We start from the raw sequence: 20,435 nt of genomic DNA on the forward strand, positions 1-20,435 counted from the left end.
CGCAGATCAAAAGATACCAGGTGTAGGTGCACCCCTGTGAAATAGGAGTGTGGGATTGATGGACCCACATTCATTGCTCGGACACACGCATGCAAGCACAGAGAGTAGTCTGATCCTTTGGCTAGCATTACAAATCTGCCTGAGGGGCATGATGGGGGATGAGGGAGCCTTGGTTCAAGACATTGAGATGATTGTGGAGAAAATGAAAGAGCCAAACAATCATGCATGGATCAGTGTCTGGGCCCCGTTTTCTTAAAGTGTCTCAGAGTAGGAGTGCTAATCTACGATCAGGTCGTCCCTGTCCATGAAATCTGATTTGATCATGACCTAAAAGGCAACACTGATCCTATATCCGCATTCCCATGATAAAACACTTCATGAACAAGGGCTCTGCTCTCAGCTGTGAATGTGTGCCTTGAGCACGGCTGTCTTATTCGCGATCTAGTTCTATTGGAAGGGAGCGAGGGAGCGGGACAGAAAGACAAGAGAGATTCATTATATTTCTATCACTGTTTATCAACGCTTGCTCAAACAGTCTGCTTTTTAATTCCTGGAACATTCTTGACCTTTTCGCTGTCCACAACTAATTCCCATTCGAAACCCCAGTGGTGTGTGAGCCTTCATCTGAGAGAGGAACCGTCATCTGTCTGTTGCCATGTCTCTCTCTCACTCACTCTCACTCCAGAACAGAAAAGGGCACAGAGGCTATTAATAGCAAACAAACAGGATACAACTGGACTACTAGAGGAACTGGTAACTGATCGCTCTACAAAGTTGATTTCATTGTTTATCAGTTTGGTTATGGAGTTAAGAAGGCATTATTTGACAAATATAATTCATTTATCAGTTTGTTTTAAATCTGGGCTTGGGCCCATGTGTGATTGAGGTTTAGTAATAAATATAGTTGACATGGCTAAATTAGCTTTGAACATGTATAGGACATTCGTTGGTCGCTTTTTGTCTGTCTATCTTTGGACAACATGGGCTGCACAACGGTTTCAGGTTTAGTTGAGGACGAGGGCTGATTTGACCCATCGTTAGTGGAGTGGAATCATGAGCTGTGTTTGAAAACTCATACTATCCGCACTAACCATACTTTTTGTGACGTGAATTGAGTATGGACATAGTTAGTATGCCAGAAGTTCCCAGATGTTGTACTAAATTCACCAAAATACAAAGTATACAAGCAGTGGACACTATCGCTGTAGTTTTAGGACCCATAATGCAATTCTTCAGAAAATGGGCATGGTTTCACGTTTTCTTATTTGAAGAAAATGACGGAAAATATGCATCTGAAGTCCGACGAAAGCAGATAAAATTAATTGTTTTAACTAATTATGACATGTTAAGAATATGTTGAGCAATGTAATGACTTTTCAAATAAGTTACACGTTATGTTGGCTGACAATTTCTTTTACCTACGCTATCCTTACGAACCGCATAGCATTAAAGCAGTATGTAATAGAGTTTGACCGATTATGATTTTTCAAAAAGCCGATACCGATTAATCGGCCGATTTGTTTTACTTGTAATAATGACAATTACAACAATACTGAATGAACACTTATTTTAACTGAATATAATACATCAATAAAATCAATTTAGCCTCAAATAAATAATGAAACATGTTCAATTTGGTTTAAATCATTCAAAAACAAAGTGTTGAAGAAGAAAGTAAGAGTGCAATATGTGCCATGTAAGAAAGCTAACGTTTAAGTGAGATATATGAGAACATATGAAAGCTGGTGGTTCCTTTTAACATGAGTCTTCAATATTCCCAGGTAAGAAGTTTTAAATTGTAGTTATTATAGGAATTATAGGACTATTTCTCTCTATATCATTTGTATTTCATGAACCTTTGACTATTGGATGTTCTTATAGGCACTTTAGTATTGCCAGTGTAACAGTATAGCTTCCGTCCCTCTCCTCGCTCCTCCCTGGGCTCGAACCAGAAACACAACGACAACAGCCACCCTCGAAGCAGCGTTACCCATGCAGAGCAAGGGGAACAGTCACTCCAAGTCTCAGAGCGAGTGACGTTTGAAACACTATTAGCGTGCATCCGCTAACTAGCTAGCCATTTCACATCGGTTACACAAGCCTAATCTCGGGAGTTGATAGGCTTGAAGTCATAAATAGCCACACAACAGCTTGACGCACAACGAAGAACTGCCGGCAAAACGCACGAAAGTGCTGCCTACCACCACTCAGTCAGACTGCTCTATCAAATCATAGACTTAGTTATAACATAATAACACACAGAAATGCGAGCCTTAGGTCATTAATATGGTCGAATCCGGAAACTGTCATCTCGAAAACAAGACGCTTATTCTTTCAGTGAAATACGGAACCGTTCCGTATTTTATCTAAGGGGTGGCATCCATTAGTCTAAATATTCCTGTTACATTGCACAACCTTCAATGTTATGTCATAATTATGTAAAATTCTGGCAAATTAGGCGACCCAAACTGTTGCATATACACTGACTCTGCGTGCAATGAACGCAAGAGAAGTGACACAATTTCACCTGGTTAATATTGCCTGCTAACCTGGATTTCTTTTAGCTAAATATGCAGCGTTAAAAATATATACTTCTGTGTATTGATTTTAAGAAAGGCATTTATGTTCATGGTTAGGTACCCATTGGAGCAACGATACGCACCGCATCTATTATATGCAACGCAGGACATGCTAGATAAACTAGTAATATCATCAACCATGTGTAGTTAACTAGTGATTATGATTGATTGATTGATAGTTTTTTATAAGATAAGTTTAATGCTAGCTAGCAACTTACCTTGGCTTCTTACTGCATTCGTGTAACAGGCAGGCTCCTCGTGGAGTGCAATGAGAGGCAGGTGGTCAGAGCTTTGGACTAGCAAACTGTAAGGTTGCAAGATTGAATTCCCCGAGCTGACAAGTGGAAAATCTGTCGGTCTGCCCCTGAACGAGGCAGTTAACCTACCGTTCCTAGGCCGTCATTGAAAATAAAAATGTGTTCTTAACTGACTTGCCTAGTTAAATAAAGATTAAATAAAGGTGTAAAAAAAATCGGTCAAATCGGTGTCCAAAAATATCGATTTCCGATTGTTATGAAAACTTGAAATCGGCCCTAATTAATCGGCCATTCCGATTAATCGGTCGACCTCTAGTATGTAACGTTACCGGTATGTTGGCTAGTTGCTTAATGTTATTTGGCTACGAATACATCGAACTTGCCAGGCAGTATATTAACTAACTACCCAATATTTATTGACTTGATTATTCTCATACTTGATTATTCTCATAGTGGTATAGTCGTGGTGCATTTTAATGGACATTGTTAATTGTGGCTATATACTACGATTTCAGAGCACTCTCACGCAGAATAACTAATGAATTTACGAACGCTCAACACCAATTGAATATGGTCAGGGTCAGTAAACGTTGGCAAAAAAAAGCCTAATTCAATTGTTGCCAGCAGCACAGTCAGTCACCAACTCTCTGGATAACATGAAAACAGCCAAACCAGCTCTGGTAGGGCGTGTAAAATGGTCAGAGTGAGGTGTTCTCTCATTTTGTTTCTGGAAGTAGCTAGCCAATGTTAGCCAGTTAGCTTGGGTGCTTGACTGCAGTTGAACGCTCGGATCAACCCTACTCCTCGGCCATAGCGTCCAGTGTGTGCGCTCTGAACACTCTGAGAGCGAAACTGTCACGTTCTGACCTTAGTTCCTTTGTTATGTCTTTGTTTTAGTTTGGTCAGGGCGTGAGTTGGGGTGGGTAGTTTATGTTCGTTTTTCTATGTTGCGTGTATGTGTTTGGCCTGGTATGGTTCTCAATCAGAGGCAGGTGTCGTTCGTTGTCTCTGATTGAGAATCATACATAGGTAGCCTTTTCCGTGAAACGATACTGTCAGTTTACAGTATACTAAAATTAACTAATAGAATGTAGTGTACAGTATGTCAGTATGCATATTTGAACACAGCTATGGTGTTTTGTAGTCATATATATCTTTTTTTTAAATTTTGAATTTTTAAAATTTTCTTAATTACAATGACGGCCTACCCCGACCAATCCCTATCCCGGACAACGCTGGGCCAATTGTGCGCCTCCCTATGGGACTCCCAATCACGGCCGGTTGTGATACAGCCCAGGATCGAACCAGGGTCTGTAGTGACGCCTCTAGCACTGAGATGCAGTGCTTCAGACGGCTGCGCCACTCGGGAGCAGTTAGTGGAGACATGTCAAGTTTGTTTTAAGATAATTTGCCGGCCATTGTACAGCATAGAGCTTCTCCCAGCGTAGATTAATCTGGAAACATCTGTGTCTCGCTCTTGTTCTCTCTCTAGGGCGTCATTTTGGGAGGCACACTAGAGCATAGCGCTGTGCCTCAGGTCTGTTCTCACTGCTCAGTGTCCATCTACCATTGGGAAAGGGAAAAGAGGGATACCTAGTCAGTTGTACAACTGAATGCCTTCAACTGAAATGTGTCTTCCGCATTTAACCCAACCCCTCTGAATCAGAGAGGTGCGGGGGGCTGCCTTAATCGACATGCACGTCTTCGGCGCCCGGGCAACAGTGGGTTAACTGCCTTGGGATCTGCTGTCTAAGGGATGCATAGAAACCCTAACACCATGATTTAAGATACCTCTGTCTGTTAGTAAGCACCTTGAGCTATTGACATTTAGGTAAGCACCTTGAGCTATTGACATTTTGAGTTGATCTTGCTCAATAGGGCGTGTGCCATTTTGATGACTGGCCATTTTACTGCGGTATTGTATTCGCTCTCTCTCTCTTTCTCTCTCCTAATCTCTCTATCTCTGTATGTCCTGTTCACTGCTTCTCACTTTGTCTTTCTCTTTCTTTCGTTCTTTTTCTTTCTTTCTTTCTTTCTTTCTTTCTTTCTTTCTTTCTTTCTTTCTTTCTTTCTTTCTTTCTTTCTTTCTTTCTTTCTTTCTTTCTTTCTTTCTTAACACTCCCTCTGTAATTAATCAATACACTTTTAAACATTGTATGTGATTTCAAAATACACAGGGAATACCAGCCCTATTCACATAATGACTCCTAATTAGCCTTAATGATTAGGTGTTGAACAATGTGAGGCCACAGTCATGAAATCAAGGAGATTTCTTCCTGTGTTGTGTGACGGATCTCCTTCAGCACTCTCTACTGTTAGATCAGGGGGCGTATGTATCAAGCATTTTAGAGTTGGAGTGCTGACCTAGGATCAGGTTCCCTCTGTGTGTGTAATCTTATTCATTGTGATCTAAAAGGCAAAAACTATCCTAGATCAGCACTCCTACTCTGAGACGCATGATAAACACAGCCCATAATTTTAAGTGGTTTTAGTGGGCGTTTTCCATTTTGATTTGTTTTATACTTAACCAAACTAGGACTAGACTAACATTGAAGTTGTCCAATATGTAGAATTTTTCCTTCATATAGCACTGTAGCAATTTATCATTATAGGATCCATACCATATGTGGATTCATACCAGTATACCTTAAAAGGCAATATATTACCCAGCTCTAACACTAGGTATACATTATGTATGCTCTAGTCTATACAGTACCAGTCAAAAGTTTGAACACCTACTCATCAAAGGGTTTTTCTTTATTTTTACTATTTTCTACATTGTAGAATAATAGTGAAGACATCAAAACTATGAAATAACACATGTAGTAATCAAAACAAGTGTTAAATAGCCACCCTTTGCCTTCATGACAGCTTTGCACACTCTTGGCATTCTCTCAATCAGCTTCATGAGGTAGTCACCTAGAATGCATTTCAATTAACAGTTTTGCCTTGTAAAAAGTTCATTTGTGGAATTTCTTTCCTTGATGCGTTTGAGCCAATCAGTTGTAGGGGTGGTATACAGAAGATAGCCCTATTTGGGAAAATACCAAGTCCATATTATAGCAAGAACAGCTCAAATAAGCAAAGAGAAATGACAGTCCTTCGTTACTTTAAGACATAACGGACAGTCAATCCGGGAAATTTCAAGAACTTTGAAAGTTTCTTCAAGTGCAGTTGCAAAAACCACCAAGAGCTATGATGAAACTGGCTCTCATGAGGACCACCACAGGAAAGGAAGACCAAGAGTTACCTCTGCTGCAGAGGATCTGTTCATTAGAGTTAACTGCACCTCAGAAATTCAGCCCAAATAAACGCTTCACAGAGTTCAAGTAAGACACATCACAACATCAACTGTTCAGAGGAGGGAATCAGGCCTTCGTGGTTGAATTGCTGCAAAGAAATCACTAAAGGACACCAATAAGAAGAAGAGACTTGCTTGGGCCAATAAACATGAGCAATGGACATAAGACCGATGGAAATCTGTTCTTTGGTCCGAGTCCACATTTGAGATTTTTGGTTCCAACCGCATTGTCTTTCTGAGACACATAGCATGTGAACGGATGATCTCCGCATGTGTGGTTCCCACCATGAAGCATGGAGGAGGAGGTGTGATGGTGTGGGGGTTCTTTGCTGGTGACACTGTTGTTGATTTATTTAGAATTCAAGGCAAACTTAACCAGCATAGCTACCACAGTATTCTGAAGCGATATGCCATCCCAACTGGTTTGCACTTAGTGGGACTATCATTTGTTTTTCAATAGGACAATGACCCAACACACCTCCAGGCTGTGTAAGGGCTATTTGACCAAGAAGGAGAGTGATGGAGTGCTGCATCAGATGACCTGGCCTCCACAATCACCCGACTTCAACCGAATTTAGATGGTTTGGGATGAGTTGGACCGCAGAGTGAATAAAAAGCAGCCAACAAGTGCTCATCATATGTGGGAACTCCTTCAAGATTGTTGGAAAAGCATTCCAGGTGAAGCTGGTTGAGAGAATGCCAAGAGTGTGCAAAGCTGTCATCAAGGAAAATGGTGGCTACTTTGAAGAATATTAATTATATTTAGATTTGTTTAACACTTTTTTGGTTACTACGTGACTCCATATGTGTTATTTCATAGTTTTGATGTCTTCACTATTATTCTACAATGTAGAAAACATTAAAAATAAAGAAAAACCCTTGAATAAATAGGTGTGTCCAAACTTTTGATTAGTACTGTACGTGCTAGGAATACATTATGTATGCGCTAGTCTCTACACGCTAGAAGATCTCTTATCTGTGCTGTTATGCGAGTGAGATTCCATCTACTACTCCTTTCTGAGGTTGCCAGGTTGGTGAAATTCGCAGAAGATGCTGAGAATACCATCTCCTCTGTGGTGTGAGCTGCCAGGTCCAGGCCAGGCAAAACCTCCATGTGGTCTGCATTTTAATTCATCAACTATTTCTGTATATTTGTTCCACTTCATTTAAAATCACTTCTACTCCACATCTGATTCTATAGTCTCACATGCTTGGAATGCGGACACACACATATATACACACACACACACACACACACACACACACACACACACACACACACACACACACACACACACACACACACACACACACACACACACAGTTTTCTGTGGAATCAACCTGTTATAAAAAGCATTTTCATAGTAGATGTAATAGATTAACCTTTTTATTTTCAGCAAACTTAACGTGTAAATATTTGTATGAACATAACAAGATTCAACAACTGATACAAAAACTGACATGTTACTAACAGAAACGGAATAATGTGTCCCTGAACAAAGGGGAGGGTCAAAATCAAAAGTAACAGTCAGTATCTGGTGTGGCCACCAGCCTCATTAAATACTGCAGTGCATCTCCTCCTCATGGACTGCACCAGATTTTCCAGTTGTTGCTGTGAGATGTTACCCCACTTTTCCACCAAGGCACCTGCAAGTTCCCGGACATTTCTTGGGGGAATGGCCCTAGCCCTCACCCTCCGATCCAACAGGTCCCAGACATGCTCAATGGAATTGAGATCCGGGCTCTTCGCTGGCCATGGCAGAACACTGACATTCCTCTCTTGCAGGAAATCATGCACAGAACGAGCAGTGGCATTGTCATGCTGGAAGGGTCATGTCAGGATGAGCCTGCAGGAAGGGTACCACATGAGGGAGGAGGATGTCTTTCCTGTAACGCACAGCGTTGAGATTGCCTGCAATAACAACAAGCTCAGTCCGATGATGCTGTGACACACCACCCCAGACCATGACAGACCCTCCACCTCCAAATCGATCCCGCTCCAGAGTACAGGCCTCGGTGTAACGCTCATTCCTTTGACGATAAACTCAAATCCGACCATCACCCCTGGTGAGACCAAACAGCGACTCGTCACTGAAGAGCACTTTTTGCAAGTCCTGTCTGGTCCAGCGACAGTGGGTTTGTGCCCATTGGCGACGTTGTTGCCGGTGATGTCTGGTGAGAACCTGCCTTTAAACAGGCCTACAAGCCCTCAGTCCAGCCTCTCTCAGCCTATTGGACAGTCTGAGCACTGATGGAGGGATTGTGCGTTCCTGGTATAACTCGGGCAGTTGTTGTTCCCATCCTGTACCTGTCCCGCAGGTGTGATGTTCGGATGTACCGATCCTGTGCAGGTGTTGTTACACATGGTCTGCCACTGCGAGGACGATCAGCTGTCTGTCCTGTAGCGCTGTTTTAGGCGTCTCACAGTACGGACATTGCAATGCATTGCCCTGGCCACATCTGCAGTCCTCATGCCTCCTTGCAGCATGTCTAAGGCACGTTAATGCAGATGAGCAGGGACCCTGGGCATCTTTCTTTTGGTGATTTTCAGAGTCAGTAGAACGGCCTCTTTAGTGTCCTAGGTTTTCATAACTGTGACCTTAATTGCCTACCGTCTGTAAGCTGTTAGTGTCTTAACGACCGTTCCACAGGTGCATGTTCATTAATTGGTTATGGTTAATTTAACAAGTATGGGAATCAGTGTTTTAATCCTTTACAATGAAGATCTGTGAAGTTATTTGGATTTTTACAAATTATCTTTGAAAGATACGGTCCTGAAAAAGGGACGTTTCTTTTTTTTGCCGAGTTGATGTGAATTGAGTTGTAATTGGGCTGTTAAGTAATAAAGATTGCATAGTGTTGCTGGGGTGAGAGTGGGGGTTGATGGTGTGGTGGTGGAGTGATGTTGACACTGAAAATTGATAGGGGAAGACAACGGGTTACTCTATTTTCTTTTCAAAGTTGCCTCTCACCGGGCCATATTAACCAGGGATGAAATGGAAGACTTGTATCGGATGGAAGTATATTTGATTCTGGACGTGTTTTGCCAGTTGCTCCAGGCTGCTTATGATATAAAGTCATGCTTATGAAAAGGGGTTACTTGGGTGTTATGGCTGTTGCTTCAGTTCTTAATTTGGCCTTCCCTAAGCAATTTTAAACGTTCAACCTTACTTTTAGCAGGTTATCCACTATACCTCATCTTTATGGTAATATTAGAGCTTATGTTAGCTGTCCGCCGCTCATCGCTTTCTCTCCCTTAAGAGGGCTCTATTTTCAGGGCAGTTGATTACTTTGTTTAGCTTTGCCACACTGTGAAATACCCCTGTCCCTCCCCCCGTCTTCTAGCCTTTTTGGGCCAGAGGGGAGGTTTCTTAGCTGTCGCACATGGCTGCATCTGTCATGGGCCCACTTTGCTGTGCTTTCCTCCTCCTTGAGTTCCTCCACATTGTTTTTTAGACCATGCTCTGCTCCCTCTGCAGAGCGACGGCTAAAGACTGCTGACCTAGAAGGAGCCACAGAGAGAAACAGCCATGACAGAATATTACCAGATCTTAGGGGTCCAGAGAAACACGTCGGCGGAGGACATTAAAAAAGCGTGAGTACCCCGGCATGTTGACGTTAGTAACGTGTGACACTCCGAAGGATGTAGTAGACTAATTATAGAAACGGAGTAGAAACCGATAGAGTGCTAACTGCAAGGCTTTCGAAAGTTTCCACTCTGCTCACTCTTCTTGTAAAGCTTGCGGTCACACACACACACACACACACACACACACACACACACACACACACACACACACACACACACACACACACACACACACACACACACACACACCCTCTGATCAATGTTCCCTATTGTCATTAAAGAACTGATGAGTCTTGTGCGTATTGTTGTTTTGCCAGTAATATGTTGTGAATGACTGACACACACTTTTAAAACGGCATCATGATTGTGAGAGTATGATCTGCCCATTAGTGCTGCTAGGCTTGTGGAATCTAAGGTATGCTCGGTTTTTTCCCCCAGTTTTAGTGTTGACGACAAGGTAAAACAACCATCTTAGTCACTAAATGAATTGAGTAGTGGTAACTTAAACACAATCAGTCATACTAATTCAGTGTTTTTACTTTCATTGTTAGTGCTGACTGTCCTACATTTGACCTTTTGACTAGATAGATACCACCCTAGACAAAGGTCAAAAGGTTAGGTAAATTGTTTAACAACATCTCTCTGATTCAGTTGATACTCTTACCACTGGGCTGCCCACTTCTAACTCCAGTGCCGTTAAAAACTGGATTTTTTTTCCTGTGTTTTATATGTATTTACACACTGAGCTTGGAATAACACTGTGAAATTGTGAAAATGCACTTTTAGTGTCAGAGCTGTTTGAAAAGACCGCCGGAAATTCCAACCTGTTTTTGTGGGATGGCGTTTTGGCCTGCCTAGTGAAATCAATAGACCAATATGAGAGTTCCAAACCAATTTCAGCTAGTTTTCAGTTTCCCCCTCCCCAATCAGACCACTCCCAGACTTTTTTTGGACCATTTTCATTGAAAACAATCACAGTAAGTTACTTAAAAGAGCTGCATATGACCTTTTTTTATTAACTCAATTATTATTGATCGCATACACCACCATTGGATAAGATCAATGAAAACCACAGTTGGCACCTCTGTGATAGTTACTCACACAATGAACTGAAGTAGCTTGCAAACAGTAGCTCTTCTGAGAAATCTTACATGTACAGGAAAAGCACTGAAGGATTTGTAGATAGTGCATTTGAAAGTATTCAGACCCCTTGACTTTTTCCCACATTTTGTTACGTTACAATCCATTCCATTCTAAAATGGATTAAACAATTGTTTTCCCTCATCAATCTATCTACACTCAATACCCCATGATGATTAAGCAAAAAACATTTTTTGTTTTTTAATTGTTGCAAATGTATAAAACAACTAAGTATTCAGACCCTTTACTCAGTACTTTGTTGAAGCACCTTTGGCAGTGATTACAGCCTTGAGTCTTCTTGGGTACGACGCTACAAGTTTGGCACACCTGTATTTGGGGAGTTTCTCACATTATTCTCTGCAGATCCTCTCAAGCTCTGTCAGCTTGGATGAGGTGTGTCGCTGAACAGCTATTTTCAGGTCTCTCCAGAGATGTTCGATGGGGTTCAACTCCAGGCTCTGGATGGGCCACTCAAGGACATTGAGACTTGTCGCATATCCACTCCTGCATTGTCTTGGCTGTGTGTCTTAGGGTTGTTGTCCTGTTGGAAGGTGCACCTTTTCTCAAGTCTGAGGTCATGAGCGTTCTGGAGCAGGTTTTCATCAAGGATCTCTCTGTCCTTTCCCTCGATCCTGACTAGTCTCCCAGTCACTACTGCTGACATCCCCACAGCATGATGCTGCCACCACCATGCTTCACCGTAGCGATGGTGCCAGGTTTCTTCCAGACGGGACGCTTGGCGTTCAGGCCGAAGAGTTCATTCTTGCTTTCGTCAGACCAGAGAATCCTGTTTCTGAGAGTCTTTAGGTGCGTTTTGGCAAACACCAAGTGGGGTGTCATGTGCCTTTTTACTGAGTAGTAGTTTCTGTCTGGCCACTACCATAAAGGCCTGATTGGTGGAGTGCTGCAGAGATGGTTGTCCTTCTGTAAGTTTCTCCCATCTCCACAGAGGAGCTCTGTCAGAGTGACCATCGGCTTCTTGGTCACCTCCCTGACCAAGGCCCTTCTCCCCCGATTGCTCAGTTTGGCCTGGCGGCCAGCTCTAGGAAGAGTCTTGATTTTTCCAAACTTCTTCCATTTAAGTATAATGGAGACCACTGTGTTCTTGGGGACCTTCAATGCTGCAGTACCCTTCCCCAGATCTGTGCCTCGACACAATCCTACCTCGGGGCTCTACGGACAATTCCTTCGACCTCATGGATTGGTTTTTGCTCTGACATGCACTGTCAACTTTGGACCTTATATAGACAGGTATGTGCCTTTTTCCAAATCATGTTCAATCAATTAAATTTACCACAGGTAGACTCCAATTAAGTTGTAGAAACATCGCATGGATGATCAATGGAAATGGGATGCACTTGGAAATGGGATGCTCAATTTCAAGTCTCATAGCAAAGGGTCAAAATACTTATGTAAAGAAGGTATTTATTATAGAGTATTGTGTGTAGATTGATGAGGAATTCTTTAATAAGGCTGTAACTTAACAAAATGTTTAAAAAGTCAAGGGTTCTGAATACTTTCCGAATGCACTGGATTTGCTCAGGTAAGAGCGATGCCTTACGGCCAAGGTGTGGTCTACCTAAGGCCTGAAGCACCCTACCAGTTCTCTTATGGTCTATTTTAGAATATAATGAATAATATTAAAATGAACAGGGGAGACCTGATCCTAGATTAGCACTTTTCCTCTGAGAAGCTTGATACTTGTGGCCCCAGTTCTGTATGGAGGACCAGTTCGTAATGTCCTGATTCCCAGCAGAATGTATTGACTACAGATTCTAATAGTGTCATAAGACACTAAATCCTCTGTCCCGTACGAAAAAGATTTCAGTCAGAGTGCAGTATAACTGCCGTTATTCTGCAACTACTGTGTCCAACATACCACAGTTGACTGCCTTTTTATTTGTAAGGGGTAGTCTCTATACATAGGTTGCACCTGCGTCACTCTGTCGTGTCATGCCGTTATTAGGAACGTTCTCAAGCCGCCCTCTACCGGCGGAGCCATAGTGGTGCCCTAAAGTGGTGATAAGCCCAGTCATTCTGGACAGAAGCTAACTACTGTTTTGTCTAAATTAACTATAGTGCCTGGACATGCGATGATGTTGCTAAAGTAGTCAAAAATCTAATAGAAAACAACATTGCCAGCCTTATCATGTTGTCAAATGTATTTTAGAGAGATGGCAATATCATCAAAAATAGCAAGGCTAACGTTAGCTAAAATCCGGTGGCCTCCCTTCAATTATAGCTAGATAGCTAACATTACACTGCATCTAAAGTCAATCTGGCAACATCGAAATGACAAAAGGTTTTCCTACTAATTATCCTTTTGAATGTCATAGTATTTCCAATCCACTCTAATGCTCTTTTGAAATCTTAGTCAGCTGATTCAGCACAAATTGCTGATTCAGCACAAACCTCTGTACTGTGCTGTCCTGGACTGCAGATCCATGGAGTTTACACTGCCTCCCTGAAGTCTCCAACTTCAGTGATTTTTGCAATTGGTTCCAGTTATTGGCAGCAGAGAACTGGAAGGAAAGGCAGCCAAAGAAGGTTTTGTCTTTGGGGATGACTAGTGAAATATACCTGCTGGAGCGTGTGCTACGGGTGGGTGTTGCTATGGTGACCAGTGAGCTGAGATAAGGCACAGCTTTACCTAGCAAAGACTTATAGATGACCTGGAGCCAGTGGGTTTGGTGACGAATATGTAGCGTGGACCAGCCAACGAGAGCATACAGGTCGAAATGGTGGGTGGTATATGGGGCTTTGGTGACAAAACGGATGGCACTGTGATACACTGCATCCAGTTTGCTGAGTAGAGTGTTGAAGGCTATTTTGTAAATGGCATCGCCGAAGTCAAGGATCGGCAGGATAGTCAGTTTTACGAGGGTATGTTTGGCAGCATAAGTGAAGGAGGATTTGTTGCGAAATAGGAAGCTGATTCTAGATTTAATTTTGGATTGGAGATGCTTAATGTGAGTCTGGAAGGAGAGTTTACAGTCTAGCCAGACACATAGGTATTTATAGTTGTCCACATATTCTAAGTCAGAACCGTCCAGAGTAGTGACGCTAGGCGGGCGGAAGGGCAGGTGCGGGCAGCGATCGGTTGAAGAGCATGTATTTAGTTTTACTAGCATTTTAAGAGCAGTTGGAGGCCACAGAAGGAGTGTTGTATGGCATTGAAGCTTGTTTGGAGGTTTGTTAACACAGTGTCCAAAGAAGAGCCAGATGTATACAGAATGGTGTCGTCTGCGTAGAGGTGGATCAAAGAATCACCCGCAGCAAGAGCGACATCATTGATAAATAAAGACAAAAGAGTCATCCCGAGAATTGAAGGTCCGGACAACAGGCCCTCAGAGTTCAGCGTGTCAAATCGATCTGAGAAGTAGTTAGTGAACCAGGCAAGGCAGTCATTAGAGAAACCAAGGCTGTTGAGTCTGCCGATAAGATTTAGGTGATTGGCAGAGTTGAAGGCCTTGCCAGGTCGATGAAGACGGCTGCACAGTGCTGTTTTTTATCGATGGTGGTTATGATATCGTTTAGGACCTTGAGCGTGGCTGAGGTGCACCCGTGACCAGCTCAGAAACCGGATTGCATAGCGGAGAATGTAGGGTGGGTTTCGAGATGGTCAGTGATTAACAACTTCCGGCGCCGACAGAGATGGCCGCCTCACTTCGCATTCCTAGGAAACTATGCAGTATTTTGTTTTTTTTGTGTGTTATTTCTTACATTGTTACCCCAGGTAATCTTAGGTTTTATGACATACAGTCGGGAGGAACTTTTGGATATAATAGCAACTTCAACTCACCAACATTACGACCAGGAATACGACTTTCCCGAAGCGGATCCTCTGTTTTGCCCACCACCCAGGACAATGGATCGGATCCCAGCCGGCGACCCAAAACAACGATGCCGTAGAAGGGGCAGATGGAGAAGTCTTCTGGTCAGGCTCTGTAGATGGGCACATTGCGCACCGCTCCCGAGCATACTACTCGCCAATGTCCAGTCTCTTGACAACAAGGTAGACGAAATCCGTGCTAGGGTAGCCTTCCAGAGAGACATCAGAGACTGTAACGTTCTATGTTTCATAGAAACATGGCTCACTAGAGACACGCTATCGGAGTCGGTACAGCCAGCTGGTTTCTTCACGCATCGCACTGACAGAAACAAGCATCTTTCTGGTAAGAAGAAGGGCGGGGGTGTATGCCTTATGATTAACGAGACGTGGTGTGATCATAACAACATACAGGAACTCAAGTCCTTCTGTTCACATGACCTAGAATTCCTCACAATCAAATGCCGACCAAATAATCTGCATAGAGAATTCTCTTCGATTATAATCACAGCCACATATATCCCCCCCCCCCCAAGCAGACACATCGATGGCCCTGAACAAACTTCATTTGACTCTATGTAAACTGGAAACCACATATCCTGATGCTGCATTTATTGTAGCTGGGGATTTTAACTAAGGGTAATCTGAAAACAAGGCTCCCTAAATTCTATCAGCATATCGATTGTGAAACCAGGGCTGGCAAAATACTAGATCATTGTTATTCTAACTGCCGCGACACAAATAAGGTCCCGCAGCCCGCCCTACTTTAGGAAAAGCTGACCACACTCCATTTTGTTGCTCCCTGCCTATAGACAGAAACTAAAACAGGAAGCTTCCGCGCTCAAGTCTATTCAACGCTGGTCCTACCAATCGTATTCCACTCTTCAAGATTGCTTCGATCACGTGGACCGGGATATGTTCCGCATTGCGGCGAACAACAACATTGATGTATACGCTGATTCGGTGAGCAGGTTTATTAGCAAGTGCATCGGCGATGTCGTACCCACAGCGTCTATTAAAACATTCCCAAACCAGAAACCGTGGATTGATGGCAGCATTCGCGCAAAACTGAAAGCGTGAACCACTGCTTTTAATCAGGGCAAGGTGACCGGAAACATGACCGAATACACACAGTGTAGCTATTCCCTCCGCAAGGCAATCAAACAAGCTAAGCGTCAGTATAGAGACAAAGTAGAGTCGCAATTCAACGGCTCGGACATGAGAGGTATGTGGCAGGGTCTACAATCAATCACGGACTGTAAAAGGAAAACCAGCCCCATCGTGGACCAGGATGTCTTGCTCCCAGACAGACTAAACTTCTTTGCTCGCTTTGAGGACACTACAGTGCCACTGACACGGCCCGCTACCAAAACCTGCGGGCTCTCCTCCGCTGCAGCCGACGTGAACAAAACATTTAAACGTGTTAACCCTTGCAAGGCTGCAGGCCCAGACGGCATCCCCAGCCATGTCCTCAGAGCATGCGCAGACTAGCTGGCTGGTGTGTTTACGGACATATTCAATCAATCCTTATCCCAGTCTGCTGTCCCCACATGCTTCAAGAGGGCCACCATTGTTCCTGTTCCCAAGAAAGCTAAGGTAACTGAGCTAAATGACTACCGCCCCGTAGCTTTCACTTCTGTCATCATGAAGTGCTTTGAGAGACTAGTCAAGGACCATATCACCTCCACCCTACCTGACACACTAGACCCACTCCAATTTGCATAACGCCCCAACAGGTCCACAGACGACACAATCGCAATCACACTGCACACTTCCCTAACCCATCTGGACAAGAGGAATACCTACGTGAGAATGCTGTTCATCGACTACAGCTCAATATTCAACACCATAGTACCCTCTAAACTTGTCATCAAGCTTAAGACCCTAGGTCTCAACCCCGCGCTGTGCAACTGGGTCCTGGACTTGCTGACGGGCTGCCCCCAGGTGGTGAGGGTAGGTAATAACATCTCCACCCCGCTGATACTCAACACTGGGGCCCCACAAGGGTGTGTTCTCAGCCCTCTCCTGTACTCCCTGTTCACCCACGACTGCGTGGCCATGCACGCCTCCAACTCAATCATCAAGTTTGCAGACGACACTACAGTGGTAGGCTTGATTACCAACAACGACGAGATGGCCTACGGGGAGGAGGTGAGGGTCCTTGGAGTGTGGTGTTAGGAAAATAACCTCACACTCAGCGTCAACAAAACAAAGGAGATGACCGGGGACTTCAGGAAACAGCAGAGGGCACACCCCCCTATCCACATCGACGGGACAGTAGTGGAGAGGGTGGAAAGTTTTAAGTTCCTCGGCTTACACATCACAGACAAACTGAAATGGTCCGCCCACACAAACAGTGTGGTGAAGAAGGTGCAACAGCGCCGCTTCAACCTCAGGAGGCTGAAGAAATTTGGCTTGTCACCAAAAACACAAACTTTTACAGATGCGCAATCGAGAGCATCCTGTCGGGCTGTATCACCGCCTGGTACGGCAACTGCTCCGCCCCTCTGGCTCTCCAGAGGGTAGTGAGGTTTGCACAACGCATCACCGGAGGCAAACTACCTTCCCTCCAGGACACCTACACCACCCAATGTCACAGAAAGGCCAAAAATATCATATAGCTGTGGGGGGTGCAGAGCTGTTGGCTGCGGTTGGAGTAGCCAGGTGGAAAGCGTGGTCAGCCGTAGAGAAAGGAGGTGCTCCTATTCTCCATGGACTTTGTGGAGTTAGTGCTGCAGGATACAAATTTCTGTTTGAAAAAGCTAGCCTTTGCTTTCCTAACTGCCTGTGTATATTGGTTCCTAACTTCCCTGAAAAGTTGCATACCGCGGGTACTATTCGAAGCTAGTGCAGTGCGCCACAGGATGCTTTTGTGCTGGTCAAGGGCATTCAAGTCTGGAGTGAACCAAGGGCTATATCTGTTCTTAGTTCTACATTTTTTGAAAGGGGCATGCTTATTTAAGTTGGTGAGGAAGGCACTTTTGAAGAACAACCCTGTAAGCAGTTAACAAGGTATTACAGCAACCCATGCTTTAGTTTTGTTTACCTGGCCACTGATTCAAATGCTAACTTTTTTGTTGTTGCATTTGTGGCACAAATCCAATGCATGTCAATGGTACCTATATTAGCATTTCCTCGCTTCATATCCAAATCATCTATAGGTAATGTCATTGAGTTGCACAATACCTTTGTAGATGCTTCAGGATGATTTGGACATGATGTGTGAAAATGCTAATATAGATACCATTTAACTTGCGGATCTGTGCCTCACATGCTGAAAAGTTTTAGCATTTGAAACAGTGGACAACAAAACCAGTGCATGGATTGCTGTTATACCTTGTCCATCGACTGAGGAAACCAGAAATAAATCATCTAGAACAACACCATCTAATGGTCAACCTACAAATAGCAGAATGTAGGATGGGACATAAACATAACTTAAATGACTAATTTCTCTGAACAGGAACCCCCGCACCCCACCCCACCCCACCCCCACCACCAAATTCACTGGGAATTCATTACATAGGATGAAGACCAATACTCCGAGCTGGATCTCCATACTACTTGGCAGACATAGAGAACTGATACTATATTCTTGTTTCTTTAATTTATTTGGATTTGTCATGTCTAACTCATTGGATGTTGGGTACTATATTTATTGAATATTAAATGAATCCTATACATTTTAAAATAGCCCAATCAATTAGTAATCAATTAGCTTAGTTTCTCAGACATCAATTTGTTTTACAAAATAATGTTACAGGAATGCTTATCTTAAATGTTTCTAACAACAGGAAAGAAATTCAATTGGAGATGGTGGGTGTCAAACCTCTTACTTGTGCTTTTTTAGGTGTATGACCAATGTGAGTCTTTCTGTGTGTAGATGATGATGTAATATAGTAGTGCTGAGCGATTAACTGAAATTTCGGTTATTTTTCATTTTGGCCGACGTCGGTTAAATTATTTGAATTCCATTGTAGTAGGGAGTTGTAGTTTCTAACAGTCCAATATTCTACATAGCTTAGCACATAAAACGTTGTAATTAACTACAATGACCATAATTAATTCCGCATCTACATTCTCGGTCTGTTTTTATTTTACGACTGCTACTACGGGAAGAGAGAAGAGTGCACGATCGTGAGGTGATAAAGAGAGCAGCTGTTGTATTTCTACCTGAAATACATTTGTCAGGGATGGGCAACTTTGATGGGGGTGTGGGGGCCACAAAAAAAACTGAACTCATCATGAGCTGCGTTGCCACATCTATTACCCCCCCCTGTTTTTAAAGCAAGTTTGCTGCATTTATACACATTTTGCCAAGGGGTGGAGAGAATAATTTTCCCATGGGGCAGAGAGAAGTGTGCAGTTTTACAGCTAATCTTCCTCCAATTCTACACATTTGGCCATAGGAGGCAAATGTTTACAGTTGAATAAAGCTGATGATCGATGGGCCCCACCCGGGCTGTAATTCGACCATGTTACTACAAGTTTAGATAGTCTAGCAGCCAGCTAATTTACCGATCTAAAACCATTTTAGCGTGCATGGGCTAATGGAGTGACTGCTGATGCACAACCAAATTTGTAAATTGCGCCTTGTGTATTCTAACTCTCAAATGTAAGCCAGCACCAGTTGCCCATCACTGATCTAACTGATTTGATAGTTGGTATTCAGCAGTCATAAAAGTATACCTTATTTTCTTTGAAGAACTACAAAATAGGGATTTTGCCAGACAGCATATGCACCAGCTCTACAGAGATGAGATGATTTGGAATGAAAACATAGTCATCAGATGAAACAAATGTAATATACACAACTGAAATATTGAATTTAATGGTTAATAAGTGTTAAGCAGTAATGCACAGTCATTACCATCTTGGGAAATGTATTAATAGTTTTACTCTGTTACAGCATTCAACCCACATAATGCATAGTGCATATCAAATGATCGAAATCGAAAACCGTGATTACTTTTAAATAATTGAACCAAAATTGAACCGATCTCAAAAGGCACTAGTCGCTCAGCACTATAATGTAGAGTGCATGTATTTCTGCCATACTGTAGGTACAGAAAGCTAGCACTCAAGTGGCATCCAGACAAGAACCCTGACAACAAGGAGGACGCAGAGAGAAAGTTCAAAGAGCTTTCAGAAGCCTATGAGGTCCTGTCAGACGGTAAGAGCCCCCCCCCACACACACACAGTTTAAATGCTAAAATAAAATCAAAAGCTATCGTACATGTCTGACATTATGGATACCAATACCACATCCGGTTGTAAAATAAAATAAAAAATATCAAGACATTTTATGGAGAAATGCTCACTGCTAATATAATAATGAGTGATTGCGACTTGTTATGATCTGGTGTCTAGAAATGTATGCTAGCTAGGTACACACAGGTGGTGATAAGTGGTGTCTTTCTGCTATACACATTGTATTGCATGTGTCCGAGGTGACCTATTTTAAGAAATGCCATTAGTTTGTGTCGAGAAAGTTTAAAGATCTTTGATAGGAAGATGAGCGATTGAAAAGGGGCGGCAGGTAGCCTAGTGGTTAGAGCATTGGGCCTAGTGGTTAGAGCATTGGGCCTAGTGGTTAAAGCATTGATAGTAACTGAAAGGTTGCAGCGTTCTATCACGTGACACTACATCTACAATTTTAATTGGCTAATGCTTAACCTTGAACTTAAACTTTTTCTAATGTTTGCAAGTATGGCCCTTAGTTGTCACACAAACATATGAT

The 20,435-nt window shown here is 43.0% G+C and overlaps 1 protein-coding gene across 3 annotated transcripts in view; it reads left to right on the forward strand.

Annotated features, from left to right (window-relative positions):
* The window catches only part of LOC109908760 (dnaJ homolog subfamily B member 6-like), a 44,345-nt gene that overhangs the window by 10,206 nt on the left and 13,704 nt on the right, over positions 1-20,435 (forward strand). For 2 of the 3 annotated variants that reach the window (XM_020507440.2, XM_020507437.2), the window contains exons 2-3: positions 9,617-9,732; positions 19,759-19,868. In XM_020507440.2, coding sequence (XP_020363029.1) covers positions 9,668-9,732; positions 19,759-19,868 — 175 coding nt within the window. In that variant the 5' untranslated portion in view covers positions 9,617-9,667. Of the gene's footprint in view, positions 1-426; positions 754-9,616; positions 9,733-19,758; positions 19,869-20,435 lie in introns of those variants that run through there. The other variant, XM_020507438.2, reaches the window with a different exon arrangement.

This window comes from Oncorhynchus kisutch, linkage group LG18 (assembly GCF_002021735.2).
Source record: "Oncorhynchus kisutch isolate 150728-3 linkage group LG18, Okis_V2, whole genome shotgun sequence".
NCBI lineage: Eukaryota > Metazoa > Chordata > Actinopteri > Salmoniformes > Salmonidae > Oncorhynchus > Oncorhynchus kisutch.